We start from the raw sequence: 18,861 nt of genomic DNA, 5'->3' as shown, positions 1-18,861 counted from the left end.
ATGAACGAGACATACATAATTTGATCCCTCTGTTGCTAGTCCTTGTGTCCCTGAGCTTGAAACAGTTTGGAAAGGAAAACTGATTTGACCTCTTGCTCATTAATGTGGCCAGTGGTTGAGGACATGATGGGACTTTGTTGTTATGCTCATTTGATATCTAGATGCATATACAGTATGTAGAAAATCATGAAAATGAGTAATGAATCAGATTTGATATAGTGATAACTTTGTGGGATTTGCTTTGTGCTCGGACAGCCTCTTCCCATCATTCAGAATGAACGTATCTGAAAGAAACAAGGTTAGGCTTGTTAATATTCAGCTTTTTAATGTACACAGTTCATGAGTTTAGAAATGATCATTTCAATGCCAGAAGTGAAAATAATTTGTTAAAGTACACTTTCCTGAAAGTGTATTTGCATGTTTAATCGACCGAGATGAGTAAATTAATTTTGATGGTGGTCTCAAGCAGAAAGAGCAGAGTGCTAGCATTGCTGATGTTCAGCTTCCATGTACATTCTGGTGTAAAAGCCCACTGGTACAGGTCTTTGCAAATAAAACGGCACAGGCATTGTATGTTTCAGAAAAGCCGTAGAAACTCATTTACTGAACACAAAAAAACCCCTTTACATAATTACATCATCACATCAGACCAGTCTCTTAAACTGAAACCTCAACTCAATGTCAGGATTGTGAATTATGTACATTTCCACCAATTACCTTACCCCGCACTGGCAGTGTCCCGCAATATTCAATGTCAAGGTAGTAAATGGGCAGCTTTAGCAGTAGACTCATTGAATCGGAATACAACAACAAAGGTCCTTTTAACTTCATCTCTTAATTTACAGTAATCATAGAATCATGGCATAATATAAGAACAGATTTTACTCTTCCATTCCACAAATATTATCAGGAACAGAAGCTACAAATAGTTCTTGTGGTTAATGAATATATTTTCCCTACAATCTTTGTGGTTTGTCTTCCCCAAAGTCTCGCTCCAGGCCGCAGTGGGTGTGCTGCAATATTTTGCTTTGTGTCCAGTCTTGGCATAATGACTCTTCTGGAAAATGAGAAACAATGCCGACAACTATGAATAAAGCTACCACATAAAACTATTGGATATTATGTGCCAAGGTCTGTGAGGCTTTTGATATGATGGTAGCCATCTAGTCCAGTTTTAAACATCTCTCTGCCTGACTATCTTAGGCAATTGACACTATGCCACCCATCAGAACAGTTATTACAACTATACCTCTGTACATCTGTACTTTCTGTGCATTTCCCTTTCTGATGCTCATCCCCAATTTTTTGTTTGTGTAAAAATTTTCAAGCCAAAGAGCCTCTTAGAATAATTCTGAGATCTTTAACAACCACCTGGGATATATATACCTCTAAATTTCCCTCCTGCTCTGGATACCTTGAGAGGCAAATCAGTTTGCATCTCTACTTTCAACAATACTTAGCTACAGTCAGATGTACATTAGGTTCTAGGTGAGGCCATGACAGTGTTTCATGCTGACTTAATATCAACCATAATTTATGCTCTTTTCCTTTACCTATAGATCTAGTTGTCATGAATTGGATCATTTAAAAAAACTGTAATACAATAAAGCAGTATCAACGTGGTTTTATGACAGGGAATTATTTACTTGAGATGTTATGAGAATGTATTATAGGCAAAGTGTATTGGACTTTACAAAAAACGTGAAAAGTTTGCATATAAAGGTTACTTGATAAGGTCAGAACTTGTGGAATGAGGATGTGAATGACTGCTTTTAGTTAATCAGTCAGAGTTGGGATAAATGGGGCATTTTCAGGTTGACAAGCTAAAACTAGTGGGATATCACAGGGAGCCTTCGATACTTTTCATATTAAATTTTTTTCCCCCAATTTAGAGATGCAGCACATTAACTGGACCTTCTGGCCCAATGAGACAGTGTTGCCCATTTACACTCGCATGAGTAATTAATCTACTTAACCCTCGCATCCTTGGAATGTGGGAGGAAATCCACACACCTACAGTCTTTATTATGACTTAATGGAAGTCTGTTGTACATTATTGTAGCCCGCTTACTTACAGTTAGATTTTCTGATTCTGAAAGGATGGTGTAAAGCTGAGAGCAAAATGCAAAGATTCTTCATTTCCAAATCGCAACCATCTCTCTGTCTGTAAACCTTCCGCACAGTGAACATTTGTACCCCAGTGCTTTGAAGATTCTGGTTCCTACATCAAAGCAGCACCACTTCAAAAAAAATTGTACTTGACGGATTTGGTTGAAGAGGGAATGTTGCCATGGATACAAGAGAACCCAGCAGATGGAATAATAACAGCCCTTGAAATATGCATGTTTCACAACATAAGATGCTGGAGTGCGTCCTTACTTTAATTGATATCTAAATGATAACATCTTTGAGGAACCATCACAAACTCCTTTAGCCCCTGATAATCCTGTAATTTCAGTCTCTGAGGTGAACATATGAGCAGCCTTCAGGACAGTAAACCCACGAAAAGCAGTTGGCCCAGATGGGGTACCTGGCCAGGTATTAAAGACCAGTGCTGATCAACTGGCTGGAATGTTCACAGAGATCTTTAACCTCACACTTTGGTAATCTGAGGTACCCACCTGCTTCAAGCAGACTTCACATACCGATGCTCAAGAAGAACATGTTAACCTGCCTCAATGACTATCGTCTACTAACCCTTACATCCACAGTGATGCAGTGTTTTGAGGGATTAGTGATGAACCATATCAATTACTGCTTGAGGAGCAAACGGATCGACTCCAATATGCCTGCTGGCAAACAGGTCCACAGCAGATGCCAACTTATTGGCTCTTCACTCAACACTGGAATCTCTTTTGGAGGAAGTATGACCTGTTCCAAAAGGATGGGTTACACCTGAACCCGAAGGGGACCAATATCCTGGCGGGAAGGTTTAATAGAGCTGTTAGGGAGGGTTTGAGCTAATTTGGCAGGGGGATGGGAACCAGAATGATAGAGCGGAGGAGGGGGAAAACAGAAGTAAATCTAAGATAGTGAGCAGTAAAGATGTCAGGAAGGACAGGCAGGTGATGGGGCAAATTTGCAGCCATTGGGATGAGTTGCAGTGCAATAAAGTTGCAGTGTAATCAAAGCAAAAAGTACAAAATACTGGACTTAAGGTATTATACTTAAATGCGCGCAGCATAAGGAATAAGGTGGATGATCTTGTCGTACAGCTACAGATTAGCAGGTATGATGTTGTGGCTATCACTGAGACGTGGCTAAAGGATGCATATCTCTGGAAGCTGAACGTCCAAGGATACACCGTGTATCAGAAGGATAGGCAGGTAGACAGAGGGGGTGGTGTGACTTTATTGGTAAGAAATTATATTAAATCATTAGAAAGAGGTGACATACGATCGGAAGGTGCAGAATCTTAATGAATTGAGCTAAGAAATCGCAGGGGTAAAAGGACCCTGATGGCAGTTATATACAGTCCTCCCTACAGCTGCAGTGATGTGGACTACAAATTACAGCAGGAAATACTAAAGGCTTGCCAGAAGGGCAGTGTTATGATAATTGTGGGGGATTTTAACATGCGGGTGAATTGGGAATGGATTGGGAAAATCAGGTCGGCACTGGATCTCGAGAGAGAATTTGTAGAATGTCTACGAGATGGCTTTTTAAAACAGCTTGTTGTTGAGCCCACTAGGGGATCGGCTGTACTGGATTGAGTGTTGTGTAATGAACCAGAGGTGATTAGAGAGATTGTGGTGAAGGAACCCTTAGGAGGCAGTGATCATAACATAATTGAGTTCACTGTGAAATTTGAAAAACAGAAGCTGAAATCCGATGTGTCGGTATTTCAGTGGAGTAACGGAAATTACAGTGGCATGAGAGAGGAACTGGCCAAAGTTGACTGGAAAGGGACACTAGCAGGAAGGACAGCAGAGCAGCAGTGTTCTGGAGTTTATGTGAGAAGTGAGGAAGGTGAAAGACATATATTTCAAAAAAGAAGAAATTTTTGAATGGAAAAAGGATGCAACCGTGGCTGACAAGAGAAGTCAAAGCCAAAGTAAAAGCAAAGGAGAGGGCATACAAGGAAGTAAAAATTAGTGGGAAGACAGAGGATTGGGAAGTTTTTAAAAGCTTACAAAAGAAAACTAAGAAGGTCATTAAGAGGGAGAAGATGAACTATGAAAGGAAGCTAGCAAATAATATCAAAGAGGATACTAAAAGCTTTTTCAAGTATATAAAGAGTAAAAGACAGGTGAGAGTAGATATAGGACCGATAGAGAAATTGTAATAGGAGATAAGGAGATGGTGGAGGAACTGAATGAGTATTTTGCATCAGTCTTCACTGAGGACAACATCAGCAGTGTATTCTCAATACTCAAGGGTGTCAGAGAAGAGAAATGTGCGCAATCGCAATTACGACAGAGAAAGTACTCAAGAAGCTGAATAGTATAAGGGTAGATAAATCTCCCGGACCAGATGGAATGCACCCTTGTGTTCTGAAGGAAGTAACAGTGGAGATTGTGGAGGCATTAACAATGATCTTTCAAAAGTCAATAGATTCTGGCGTGGTTCCAGAGGACTGTAAGATTGCAAATGTCACTCCGCTATTTAAGAAGGGGGCAAGGAAGCAAAAAGGAAATTATAGACCTGTTGGCTTGACATCAGTGGTTGGGAAATTGTTGGAGTCGATTGTCAAGGATAGGTTACAGAGTACCTGGAGTATCTGGAGGCATATGACAAGATAGGCAGAACTCAGCATGGTTTCTTTAAAGGAAAATCCTGCCTGACAAACCTATTGCAATTTTTTGAGGAAATTACAAGTAGGCTAGACAAGGGAGATGCAGTGGATGTTGTGTACTTGGATTTTTAGAAGGCCTTTCACAAGGTGCCGCACATGAGGCTGCTAAACAAGATAAGAGCCCATGGAATTATGGGAAAGTTACATACGTGGATAGAGCGTTGGCTGATTGGCAGGAAACCGAGTAGGAATAAAGGGATCCCATTCTGGATGGCTGCCAGTTACCAGTGGTGCTCCACAGGGGTCCGTGTTGGGGCCGCTTCTTTTTATGTTGTATATCAACGATTTGGATTATGGGATAGATGGCTTTGTGGCTAAGTTTGCTGATGATACAAAGATAGGTGGAGGGGCCGGTAGTGCTGAGGAAACAGAGAGTCTGCAGAGAGACTTGGATAGATTGGGAGTTTGGGCAAAGAAGTGGCAAATGAAATACAATGTTGGAAAGTGTATGGTCATGCACTTTGGTGGAAGAAATAAACGGGCAGACTATTATTTAAATGAGAGAATTCAAAGTTCTGAGATGCAATAGGACTTGGGAGTCTTCGTGCAGGATACCCTTAAGGTCAACCTCCAGGTTGAGTCGGTGCTGAAGAAGGCAAATGCAATGTTGGCATTCATTTCTAGAGGAATAGAGTATAGGAGCAGGGATGTGATGTTGAGGCTCTATAAGGCACTGGTAAGACCTCACTTGGAGTACTGTGTGCAGTTTTGGGCTCCTTATTTAAAAAAGGATGGGCTGACGTTGGAGAGAGTTCAGAGAAGATTCACTGGAATGAGAGGGTTAACATATGAGGAACGTTTGACCGCTCTTGGACTGTACTCCTTGGAGTTTAGAAGAATGAGGGGGGACCTCATAGAAACATTTCGAATGTTGAACCTCATGGACAGAGTGGATGTGGCAAAGGTTTTCCCATGGTGGGGGAGTCTAGTACGAGAGGGCATGACTTAAGGATTGAAGGGCGCCCATTCAGAATAGAGATGCGAAGAAATTTTTTCAGCCAGCGGGTGGTGAATCTGTGGAATTTGTTGCCATGGGCAGCAGTGGAGGCCAAGTCATTGTGTGTATTTAAGGCAGAGATTGATAGGTATCTGAATAGCCATGGCGTCAAAGGTTATGGTGAGAAGGCGGGGGAGTGGGACAAAATGGGAGAATGGATCAGCTCATGATAAAATGGTGGAGCAGACTCGGTGGGCTGAATGTCTGACTTCTGCTCCTTTGTCTTATGGAATGTTTAGACAGCAAAAATGTATACGTTACGATTCACATTTATCGACTACAGCTCAGCATTCAATACCATCATCTCCTCAAAACTAATCAATAAGCATCAGGACCTTAGTCTCACTACTTTCTTGTGCAATAGTATCCTCTATCTTCTTAGTTGCAGACCCATGTCCATGATCTCCATCAGCGCTGGTGCACCACAAGGCTGTGTGCCTAGCCCCATGCTCTACTTGCTTTACTTTTATAACTGTGTGGCTAAGCACAGCTCCAATGCCATATTCAAGTTTGCTGGCAACACAACTGTCAAAGGCTGAATCAAAGGATTCAAGAACAGCTTCTTCCCCTCTGCCATCTGATTCCTAAATGGATATTGAATCCTTGGACACTACCTCACTTTTTTAAATATACAGTATTTCTGTTTTCAGCATATAGGAGTGAGATTGAAAATCTGGTTGAGTAGTGCCACAATAACAGCCTCTTATTCAATGTCAGCAAGACCAAGGAGCTGATTATTGATTTCAGAGGAAGGAATCTAGTGGTCCATGAGCCGGTCCTCATCAGAGGATCTGTCCTGGGCCCAGCACATAAGTGCAATTATGAAGAAAGCACAGCAACACCTCTACTTTCTCTGAAGTTTGTGAAGATTCTGCATAACATTCAAAACTTTGACCAGCTTCTGTAGATGTATTGTGGGGAGTATTCTGATTAACTACATCACGGCCTAGCATGGAAACACCAATGCCCTTGAATGGAAAATCCTACAAAAAGTAGTGCATATACCGCAATCCATCATTAGTAAAGCCCTCAATATCATTGAGCAGATCTACATGAAACATTGTCATAAGAAAGCAACATCCATCAACAGGGACCCCCACCAGACAGGACATGCTCCCTTCTTGCAGTTGACTTCAAAAAGAAGATACAGGAGCCTCAAGACTTTCACCACCAGGTTCAGGAATAGTTATTATCCCTCAACCATCAGGCTCTTGAACCAAAGGAGATAACTTCACCCAACTTCATCACTGAACTGTTCCCATAACCTATGAATGTTCTTTCAAGGTCTCTTCATCTTATGTTCTCAATATTATTGCATATTTATTTTTTATTACCACTTGCTTTTTTTATTTGTACCATTTATGTCTTCTGCACACTGGTTACACACCCAAGTTGGTGCAGTCTTTCATAGATTCTATTATGGATTTATTAAGTATGTCCACAAAAAGAATGATGACATATATGTACTTTGATAATAAATTTTTCTTTGAACTTTAAGATACCTCTGTTAGTACTGTCCTATAAGAAAGATACTTGCCTGAATGATAGGGACAAGGGTGGGGTGGGGGATGATGGCTCATGGGGAGACTGTGATGTCATTGGTAACTTTGTGTAAGGTAATGATTGTGCTTTCCACATTCAATTCACCTGAACTGTATGTGTGGCAGTAATGGTAATCTGAATTGATTCCATCCTTCTCAACTTAGACTCTGAGGAGATATTTAAAAGAAAAAGACTTGTGTCTAAACTTGCAGGCCAATATGTCATGCCTTCTGATTTGCTTCCCTTTTTCATGCCACCTTTTGTTTCACAGGATAATTCTGAACGAGCTCTCAGAGACCTGGAGGCAGAATATAGCTCACTGTATACTATTCTTGATGAGCTGAAGGAAGACATGGTGACAAAGATCAAACAAGAACGAGCCAGCAAGACCTACGAACTGCAGGTAGGTCTGTCATCTTGATGATAAATGGTTCAGCTAGGTAAGCAGGATCAGACAAACCACAGACAAAACAGTTTGTAGTATAGCTTCGTGATTAGACAAACCACAGCAAGCTATTAGAATGGTCACTTGCACCATTTGGGTATCTAGACCTGACACAGTCACACCAGCACTGCACAATGCAACATTAAATGACAAAAAAAGTTCTGGGTTTGGATTCTGCAGTCTGCAGGGATCACCATTAGGTTAGGAACCAATTCATGGACTGAACCTGTACCTTAAGTACCAGGCTGCCATCTCGTTCAAATGTGAAAAACCTTTGATTAGAATGTCCATTTGAAACACTGTCCATGCAGTGTTTCTTTATCTCAGGGTGCTGGGAAAATAATTATTGGGGCTGGGAAAGTGAGAATTTGATAATGTTTGACCTGAGCCACAGTTTACAAGAAGAGCTTGTATTTCTACTGCACTCTGGACAGGCTAGGCTTGTATCTCCTGTAGTTTAGAAGAATGAGATGGAACTTAACTGGTGCTTATAAAACCCTGAAAGGTCTCAACAAGATGGATGTTGTGAAAAGGCTGCCCCTTGTGAAAGAATCTAGAATGAGGGGTCATTCCTTGAAAATAATGGGTCGTCCATTTAAGATGATGGTGAGGCATTATTTTTCGCTCTGGTTTTTGAGACCTTCCTCAAAAGGTAATGAAAGATAGGGATTGTAGTCCAGCGTTGGAAACCTCCTCATGATATTTCAAGTACTCACTGGCTTCAGAGCTTTTTGGACATTTCTTACTTGGAATTATCATCAGCAAGAGTAAATGATGCACAGCCAAACACAATCTTAATGTGGACAAATTTGATATCTAACTTAAAAGATCTTCTGTTAAAATAGGAATGCTCTGTCTGTGTATGTACTGCTATTCTGTTGGTTGGTTGGTGGAGAAAGGGGTGGGGATGAGGATGAGGGGTGGGGATGAGGATGAGGGGTGGAGCTAGGGGTGGTGATGAGGGTTGGCGAGTGGCTGGGTTAAACAGTCAAAATGTAATTGGCAACTGGTTGTATTGAATGTATTGTTGTTGCAATAAAAATTAGTGATTTTTTTTAAAGGTAATGGAAGATGTGTCTGGATATTTTTTTAAATAGTGGAGGTAAATAGAGCCTGATTAAAGAGCGGAACGAATGCCTGAGGTTGGAAGGCAAGGCTGAGGTAGCAACCAGATCAGCTGTCATCTTGCTGAATAGCTGAGCAGCCAAATCCAACCCCTGATTCATAAACTACTCCTGAAATTAGGAGTATTTGGCCAATTTTTAAAAAACACAAATGAGACAAATGACCATTTGATTGATTGGGTGTTAGTAGGGCACTAGAAGTATTTCCCGAAGCATGGGTTTTTTTAACAGCCTCTTATCTCTGTGCAAACTTCACTTTAAAAGCTGCCACAAGCAGCAGTGTGGGGGAGCCTTTCAGATACAGTACAGTTTTGTTCTGCAACTTTAACCTCTAAAGAAAAAATGCATACGCTGAGCCAAACTAATGCCAAATAAAGAACTCTGTATTGATTGTAGACAATGGAAACTCAAATACACTTTGTCTCAATATTGTTGATTCCTTGGTGTGGTTTGAGTTCACAACAAGTAATGTTTTTTTTCTGGAACAATTAGAATTCAGTAATAATAATGTCTTAACCTGAGGGGGGGAAAAGGAGAAAATATAATGCAAATGTCTGGGACTGCAGTAATATGTCTGTAACACACAGCTGTACGGTATTACTGAATCATTAGCACACACAACTTAGAAATTACCTGACCACTACCTAGTTTACAAATAGAGACCTATACATGTAACTGTATTTCTTTAATCCAGAACACAGTGGTAAAATAAGCAGCACTGAACGATATCGTGTGGTTTTTTAGCAGTACTTGTATGTAATATCAGTTCAATGGTTCAACCAAGGCTGACTTGAACCAACAGCGATAGAAATTGATGCGATTTCTCTTGAACTATCAACTATTGATGACGAATCATGTTTCGTTTGTATCAGACTTCCAGACTCTGCAGTGTTTTTGATTTTTTTTTGACCACTTTTCTACATTCTTTTGCTCCTGTACTTCCAAGCTAAGTTGACTGAGTTTCATTAATCTGACACACTGGAATTCAATTACAAGATATGAAGACCATGTGGAACTCTGCTTGAAGGTCTATAATTCAGTAAAATGGCAGAATAAGATCTAAGAAACCTTTATTCTGAGCACTCCTTTTGTCTTTTCGACTGTGCATTGATGGCCTTGTCAGTTCACTTAAATCCTGACCAGTGGGTTTGTTTGATATTCTAAGTCAAACTTCATTGCTGATGCCACACTGATTATTTCACCTCTTTCCTTATCAGAACCAACTGACAGTCTGTGCCAAGGCTTTGGAAAGTTCAGAAGAACTTCTGGAGTTTGCAAACCAGACATTGGACAACACAAACTCTGATGGGTTAAACCAGGTATTTGCCCCCCTTACTTTTTTGCATAATTGATATGAACATCCCACGTCAGAAGTTTGTAAATAACATAAAAGCACGTGGTTTAGAGTAAATTCTCTTAGTGGAGCAAGTTAAGTGTCCTTTATCTTAAAATGGAAAAATAACTGGGCTTCAGAGCTATTTGTTTACTTTCTCAAGAATTAAATAATTTAGCAGGGGCTTTTTTTCAATTGACTAGCCATGGTTCATTAAATCTTCTGCTTGGTGCTGCTGTCCTCTGCTTCTCCTGATTATTGTTAGTGAGATGGATGCCTAATATACCTGCCCAGCTAACTAGATGTAGTGTTGAAATCATTGCATCATGTGGGATGTATGAGTGTCTTTTTAAAGATTTGCTTTATGGCCCTGAATTACCACGTTAATAGAATTAATTGACATAGCCAAGATTAGTCAACCCAAACACGAAACCTTCCTTGTCTGGTTAATTTTATTTCTCACTAAGAACTGCATTTAACACTGAGTCATCTGAATACTATTTCAACTAAGATTACTCAAAGTAAAATGTGGTGTTTCTCCCTCTTTCCACTAATTGCTTCTCCATTGTAATATAGGTTTCTTAGCTGTCAAACAATTGGCATTCAAGGAATCTGAGAGCAATTATTTTTTGTTTTTAAAAATGTCTCCAAAGGGGTGCCAAAAACCTTGAACTCTTTCACAAATTACACAGTTTTAACATGCTTAAATTTCAATTCAAGGAAGTTTAGAGTTGAGTCGGAAAGCAGAGAAAGGGAATGGGTTAAAGGGCAAGGAGAGGTAGTATTGTGAGCATTAGTACATCTATTTCTGGTGTTTAAGTAGATTTGTTAAGGCTTATGAACCAATTGACAGTTGATGCATTAATCAAAGATAAAGCAAGCCTTATCATTTGTGGATACAGTTGTGTGTGCACCCACAATTTTACAATTGGAAAATGATTTTACAGTGCAATATATTGTTTGAGTGCTTTAAGTGTTTTTTTTTAATTTTTAGATCTGGCTCCTGCAATATCATTGGCTGCTTGGTTGTGGTTTGTGGCTGGTTTATCTGACTGCAACATACACTTTTGCTTAACTGTGTTTGAATAATTGTGCCTATTTGCATGTTTGACCTTTTCTCTCTTCTCTTTTTTCTGCTTTGAAGGCTGCCAAACAGATTAAAGATAGGTATTGTAAAATACTTTTGCTTATGATCCATTTTATATTAATCTAACTTGAATTAAGAACTGCACATATCTTTTGCTTGCTTCAAGTACTTAATAAACCACCAATGGTTTTGCTTGTTCTGGAAGTTGGGACTGCTTAGTGTTGAGGGATTCTATTTTACAGCTTTAGTCCTGACTTCAGGATCAACAATTTATGTGCTTTCTTTGTTTAAGAAAATAATAATTTTCATGCATTTTACTGCATCATATAAGGAAGTAAAACTTTGCTGAATACACCTGACAATCAGAAGCTTTTAGGGCATTTTCCTGACCTAAAAATTTCAAACTTTCTGTCCTCTATTTTAATTAAGTAATTATGCATGGGGAGGGTTATTTCCAGTATATTACCCAGATTTTATATAAAACCTTGCCTTCCTGTGACCAGTTATGAATAAATTAATTTCATTTTCAAAATATTGTGGCCTCAAGACATGTTGAGCAAAACTTTAGGTTAAAGCATCTGCATTTTACTTATAATACTAGCTAAATAACCCAAATAGTGTGGAGCTGCTACAACCAAGCTTAAAATGCATCTTCTAATTCTTGCTTCGCTCACTTATAAAATAATTAAAGGCTCTTCACTTGTGTTGGAAGCTGTTGAATGTCTAAGGATTGCACTGTGGTGTATTCAGAAGTATTTTTCCCCACCCTATCATTTGTGAATACAACATAATTGAATAGGATTATTAACCTTTACTACCATTTAAGATGACCATTTCTGTGATATTGCTAATGAAAAGGAACTGTCCACACAAATCCCAATTGCTAAAAAGTGAAATTTGGCAAGGGGTGTTCCTGTATTCATCTTCCATTTATACATGTAGATGCACTATCTCAGAAAGATTCCTGGGCCCTTAACTTATACAGGTCACAATTGCATTCATAAAATCTAACGTAGCCAAAGAACCCATTTTTTTAAGGCAGGCATATTTAATAAATGATTAGCAAGGAAGATGTAGGCCATTCAACCCGCAAGAACTTTAACACCATTCAAATAGATCATGACTGTTAATTACATTGATCTATAGCCCTTAACATCCTTACCTAATAAGTTCTCAGTTGATCCCATGTTCAACAACTGTATGTAGACGAGGATTTTGAATTTCTCACCAACTATTCTGTTTCTCTCTTTCCCCCCCCCCCCCCCCCACCCCCAGGACAAATACTAACTTTAAATTATGTAAGAAATGAAAGTAGGTCATTGGGTCATTTTGTACTTTGCCATTCAGTAAATTATGACTGATATATACCTGAGCATGACGTTTCTGCATGAGCTCTGTCTCTTCATCCGCAAACTATCCAGATATTTCTCAATCTGCTCCTTGGATAGACTTGATGAGTGAGCCTCCATGGCCATTTTGGCTGGAGAACTCTAGAACTGAATAGCTAACACCACCTTTTAAGATTGTAATCCTTGGTTCTAGATTCCCCAGTCAATGGAAACCTCAACTTTCCAGTTAACCAGTCAAAATCCTAGAGAATTTTTCAACGAGATCTTATTCTTCTAACCTTGGAAGTTTGCCAAACGTCTCGTTGTGGGACAATCCAGAATATGGTTTAATATCACTGGCTCATATTGTGAAACTTGTTTTGTGGCAGCAGTACATTGTAGTACATAATAAAAACTATAAATTACAATAAGAAATATATGTTTAAAAAAAAGTAGCGGAAATAGAGAAAAAATAGTGTTATAGTGTTCAAGGGTTCATTGTCCATTCAGAAATCTAATAGTAGAGGGGGAAAAAGCTGTTCCTGAATGTGTGCCTTCTCAATGCTACCTCCCTGATGGTAGCAATGAGAAGAGGGCACATCCTGGGTGATGGGGGTCCTTAACGTCAGATGAAGGTGTTCTCAGGTTTGTGGAGACTGGTTCAAAGGTCCAATTTAATGTCAGAGGAATGTATACAATATGCGTCCTGAAATGCATTTGCAGAGTACTGCCCCAAAGAATGAACAACAGTTAAATATAACCACCCCAAAGTCCCCCCAGCTCCCCGCTCCGGCGCGTAAGTGGCAGCGAGCAACATTCCCCCCCCCCCCCCCCCCCCACCACCGGCAAAAAAAAAGCAAGCATCAGCCCTGCCACCCAGCACTTAAGCGTGAGAAAAGCAATAGCAAAGACACAGACTTGCAGTTACCCCAAAGACTTCACATTTCACCCGGTATTCAACATACCACAGGCTCTCTCTCTCCCTAATAAGGGAGAGGGAGGTGTCTCCATTTTCCCAGCAAGCGGGGAGATGTAAAAATCAACTTGCTGGTTTACAATGTTAAAAGTCCATTATGTCGCTTTTTCTGAGCTCTGTTCCCAAAGATCTCAAAGATCCCGGGCCTTTGGGCACACAGCTGTAGATTTTCCGACTTCCTCGATTTATCACGGGTCTTCTGCCATGTCACCAACCCTCAATTTGCCCATCTGCAGAGCACTGAGATCTTAGGCTTCCAAATCCGAGCCGGACTCTCAGGCCAAACCTTTGGCGTGCCAAACAACGGCCAGTCCTGAAACACTGAGAACGGGTCCCATTCCCACAAAGAACGAAGTCAGTGTGTAACTCCAGGTCATGGTCTTCAAAAGAACCCTGAAAGAGACAAAGTGAAGATATTAAAAGATGGAAATAGAGCCGTTTTCTAAGATGCAAGCAAAGGAGTCGCTGTTAATGCCATCTTAACTTCGCTCCGCCTCCTCCTCACATGACCTTACAACTTTCTGCAGTTTCTTCAATCCTGAGCAGTGGCCCCTCCATGCCAGACAGTGATGCAACCATTTAGAATGCTCTCCATGGTACATCTCTAGAAATTTTTGAATGTCTTTGATAACATACCAATTCTCCTCAAACTCCTAAAGTTATGCTTTCTTTGTAATTGCATCAATGTGCTGGACCAGGATAGATCTTCAGAGATGTTGACACCCAGGAACGTGAAGCTGCTCACCCTTTCCACTGCTGTGTGTTCCCCCGACTTCCTCTTCCTGAAGTTCACAATAAATTCCATGGCCTTACTGACATTGAGCACAAGGTGGTTGTTCCATTACCATGCAAACAGCTCATCTATCTCGCTCCTGTGTCATCAGCAAGTTGGTGTCCCAACTTTTCTCATGCTCTAGCTGCAGTATCATCAGGGCCCTTGGTAGTGGCAGTAGATGTACTTACACTTGCACTCAAGCCCTTCAACAGTAATTGCCATTGAATCATTTGCCTTCCTAAATTGCTGTTTCTGTAGATCAACTTACAATGGTTTGTGTATAAGGATATCCAGATCACTTCGGACATCCTCAACGCCATAGTGAAAGGAGTGAACATTGTGGGAGAGTGAGCAAATTCAGCCCAACACTCACCTCCGATCCTGAGGCCCTGCTTTTCCGGTCTATCTGGGCCAGTGTTTTAAATCATCCAATCTCTGGGTAGTACCACGCATTAGGTCCAGGCCCTTGTGGAACATTCAAGGACCTGTTGAGTTTTGGAGAATGACAAACAGTGCATCATTTGCACTTACAAGCTTTTCAAAGCCTTGTTTTGGACCTCAACAGAGGAAATAATTCTTCTCAATATACTTGGATCAAATCCTTCATTATCAACGGCCTTGACATTACATCATCTTTTGATGTCTACATTTAAAAGAAAATGAACTTGATCTCCACAACCCATTTGTCTTCTTAACTCATTAACCTGAATGTCATTTCTATAGCAACACTAAGAAAAATCTATAAAGTTGATTCCTATTAAAGCTTTATTTAAGAAACAGTTTATTTTGTTTTTCAATTTCATAAAAACGATTGAGAATTTCAATGAAATCACCTCTTAAATGTTCTAATTCTAAGGAATACAGTGCTTCTTAGAATAATCTCTCCTCACTAATGTAACTCTTGTATTCCAGATTAATATTTCAATAAATCCAAACAACACTTGTATACCTTTTATAATATGTCACAGCCAGAGATTTTCTGTAGTCCACGTATAGTTTTGTGGACCTACAAAGCAACTTCTACTCCATTGTTATGAATATAAATAGGCCAAGATTCAAGTAGTCTTTGGAATTTTTAAAACTTCATCTTCCAAGTGAAAAACTAAAACATAATCTATTCTATCCTTTCTAATATGGGAGACTTCCCATTCACTGACAGTAAAAAAAAATCTGTTTTCTGCAATGTGTCATCTCTCTCTCTCTCTCTCTCACCCCACACACACCCCTTACTTCAATCATTAACGTGGGCTAGATTGGTATTCAAGAAAATCAGTGACCAACCCAGTCTTCAGTCTAATTTTTGCCATCTTTATATTGATTTTAAGGCAGAGAGCGGAATTTTAAAGCTCAATATGTTTTAACAGAACCTTTATCACAGAGAATAGAACTATACTTGTTTCATTGTCTCCTTGTCCATTTGTTTTTCTGATTCCAGCCTTTATACCCTTTACAGTTTCCAAGAGATTGCTTGGTCCACTTTGAAACCTGTCTTCTACCAAATTATAAGAACATTGTAGAATTCCAAATGACAGGGAATCACTAAATGCCAACTATTCTTATTTGATCAATTTTACCTTCCATTTTTATCAGTATTTATACTTGCAGTAAGCTTTTCATGTTCCATATCTGTGCATTTTCACAAATGAGGCAATTTTAGAAATTGCTGTGGCAATTCAAATTAACAGTTTTTAGATTTGCAGCTGTTTTTCTTTGGTCATCTGTCATTAACAGGTGTTCATAGATATCTGACAATGTTAATAATATGTAAATTTAGTCAACCAAATAATACTCAACACCCAGTGTTGCAAGTATTCATGAGGGGTAAAAGGATATGGTGAAGTTGCAACAATATTTGCAGAGTTTTGCATAATGGTTTGAATGGTAGAGAGTGCATGATATATTGAACATGGGCTGTGGAAGCCAGGTACATAACATACCAAGTGGCCTATTCTCATACCTTATGCTCTGCCACCTCACTTTGAACTGTCTTTGAAGGCCTGTGGTTTTACGCAGAGCTAACAGATAACATTGAACTCAGAAACAATGCTTTTCAAAATAGTTTGGTCAGCAAATTGATTGTTGAATTGTCTACAGACGGGATTGCTGAATATGTCGTGTGTAATGTTAGTTCTTGGACTTGTTCCCTAGTGTTACTATGGCACCAGCTTTCAGGCTATCCTTAAAGGCCAAAGCCAGTGACAACATGAGTCATCTAATGGTCGACTTCTCCCAAGAACAAAAAGTCCTTCGTTCACTGAAGTTCTTGCCAGGTGAGAGTGAGGGTGATGCTTGTAGATTGCTGTGAAATGATGAGGTCGATAGTCTGAACAATTTGCTTGAATCATATTTATTTCTGATTTTTTTTTTTGTAAGCAAGTTTAAGTTGGGGGAAGGGGTGGAAGAGATTTAATAGGAACTTGAGGTGTAACTTTTTTCGGCGGTCAGTATATAGAATGAGTTACCCGAGGAAGGAAGTGAGGCAGCTGAGTTATTAATGATATTGAAAGGGTCTTGGGCAGGTACATGGACAGGGAATGTTTAGAAGGGTCCGAACCACATACTACAAGTGGGACTAGGTTGGATGGAAATCTCGGTTGGTATGCACCTGTTGAGCTGAAGGGTCTGTTTTCTGTCCCTGTGCAAAGTGAGGTCAGAATGTTAGACAGTGATCCCAACCCAAACCCAAGCTGCCACTGCTTTCTGTTGAGCAACATTAGAAATGACACAGGAATGGGGTCTTGGACAACAAAACTAAATTATCCCAGCATTACCAGTTTTGCACATGATGATGAGGAAGAAAATGAATCCTTAACCATGGGTTCATCTACAGGGTTCTTAACTGCATCTGTTCCATTTTGTGCACCCTCTTGTCATACTGAGAGCAGTAATAACTACTGGGTCTCCACCCACATAAGCAACGTATTGGGTATCAGTACTCCTTGTGACTACGCGGTTTCCTTCTCCCCAGTGCATTGATTTCCTCCCACACCCTGAAAACAGAGTGGTTGATAAGTTAATCGGCTGTTGTAAATTACCCCCAGTGTAAGTTACTGGCAGAAAAATCGAGGTGGAGTTGACAGCAGAGAGACAGTATTGCAGGGAAATAAAGTGGGCAAATTAGAGTGATGTGACTGTTCTAAGAGTTGGAATAGACTTGATGGACCAAATGGTAGCCTCCTAAGAAATGAGATGTATAACATGATAGGAGATGTTTGTTGGATCAAGTCCATAATTTCTGCCACCTCCAGTATGAAGCCCTTGAAATACATCCTTTCCACTTTCAAAGAGGCTGTTCCCTCCATAATTCCCTGACCCCCCTCCACAATTCCCTGACCCCCCTCCACAACACTGCCTCCTCTTGCTGTAGCATCTTCGTATGTAACTGAGAGAATGCAAAAGTTGCCTTTTTAAACCTCTTCCATTCCCACCACAGATAGATCTAAATACGCCTTCCAGATGAAGCAATGATTCATTTGAATCTATAGTTTGGTATGTGACATTCCCAGCTCAAATCAAGGAAGATTATATAACCACTCCATGGAATGCCTCGGCCCTTCAGTAAGGGTCAATTTCCCATCCCATTCACACTCCTCTCTTGCCATCCTACACTGTTTCAGTGACCCAAAATGAGCTCAGAAGAACACATTGTAGCCCTCAGGACTGAACATTTATTTACCTCACCAGCCTTTCCAGACTGTATCAGAGCTGGCTACTACCAATGAAAGATTCTCAGACTTTCAACATTAATCCCATTCATCTCTCCCTACGTATGCTGCTTGACCACTTGAATATTTTGTGTCTTATTTTGATTTTCAGTCAGGCAATTGTTACCCACACAATTTGGATTGACTTGTAAACTTTGGTCTACATACTGATTGAATTGTGGAAAAATTCATAAACTGGATTGTAAATGAGTTATCACCATAGAGTCAATGCACACAAAATGCAGCAGGCCAGGCAGCTGGAAGTAGTACAGTCTACGTTTCAGGTCGACACCCTCCATTTCTTCCTATAGATGCTGCCTGGCCTGCTGCATTCCACCTGCATTTTGTGTGTGTTGCTTGAATTTCCAGCATCTGCAGATTTCCTCGTGATCGCCATAGAGTTGACTAGTTAATGTACTCAAATGTCTTGGGAGAGTTTAGTTGTGAGCATGCCCAGTAAGGAATTGAAACCAAATGGATTCCAGGTAGAATTGTTGACCCCTGCAACCAGGTCATCAGAGGTCTTCAGTTGCCCTCCATATAGTTGGAGCTTGGAGGTTTCCTGCGATCCATCACCGCCCAGTGAACTGCACTACATCTGCACGTCCATTCATGAAGGAGTTGTGGAGATGATGGTCATGCGTGAGTTAGGACGGGCTAGTGACTCTCTGCCTCAGCCCCAGCAAGCTGTTTGATGGAGTTTGAGCATTCTTGCTGTGATTGTTGGATACCATTAAGTGAACCACTCCATATCT

At 40.2% G+C, this 18,861-nt stretch overlaps 1 protein-coding gene across 4 annotated transcripts in view; it reads left to right on the top strand.

Moving 5' to 3' along the window:
• Positions 1-18,861, top strand: part of fsd1 (fibronectin type III and SPRY domain containing 1) — a 73,041-nt gene that overhangs the window by 10,201 nt on the left and 43,979 nt on the right. For 3 of the 4 annotated variants that reach the window (XM_073068736.1, XM_073068734.1, XM_073068735.1), the window contains exons 3-6: positions 7,606-7,737; positions 10,121-10,222; positions 11,381-11,403; positions 16,551-16,672. In XM_073068736.1, the coding sequence (XP_072924837.1) occupies positions 7,687-7,737; positions 10,121-10,222; positions 11,381-11,403; positions 16,551-16,672 (298 nt within the window). In that variant the 5' untranslated portion in view covers positions 7,606-7,686. Of the gene's footprint in view, positions 1-7,605; positions 7,738-10,120; positions 10,223-11,380; positions 11,404-16,550; positions 16,673-18,861 lie in introns of those variants that run through there. The other variant, XM_073068737.1, reaches the window with a different exon arrangement.

This window comes from Hemitrygon akajei, chromosome 16 (assembly GCF_048418815.1).
Source record: "Hemitrygon akajei chromosome 16, sHemAka1.3, whole genome shotgun sequence".
Lineage (NCBI taxonomy): Eukaryota > Metazoa > Chordata > Chondrichthyes > Myliobatiformes > Dasyatidae > Hemitrygon > Hemitrygon akajei.
This window is presented reverse-complemented; position numbering and strand designations above follow the sequence as displayed.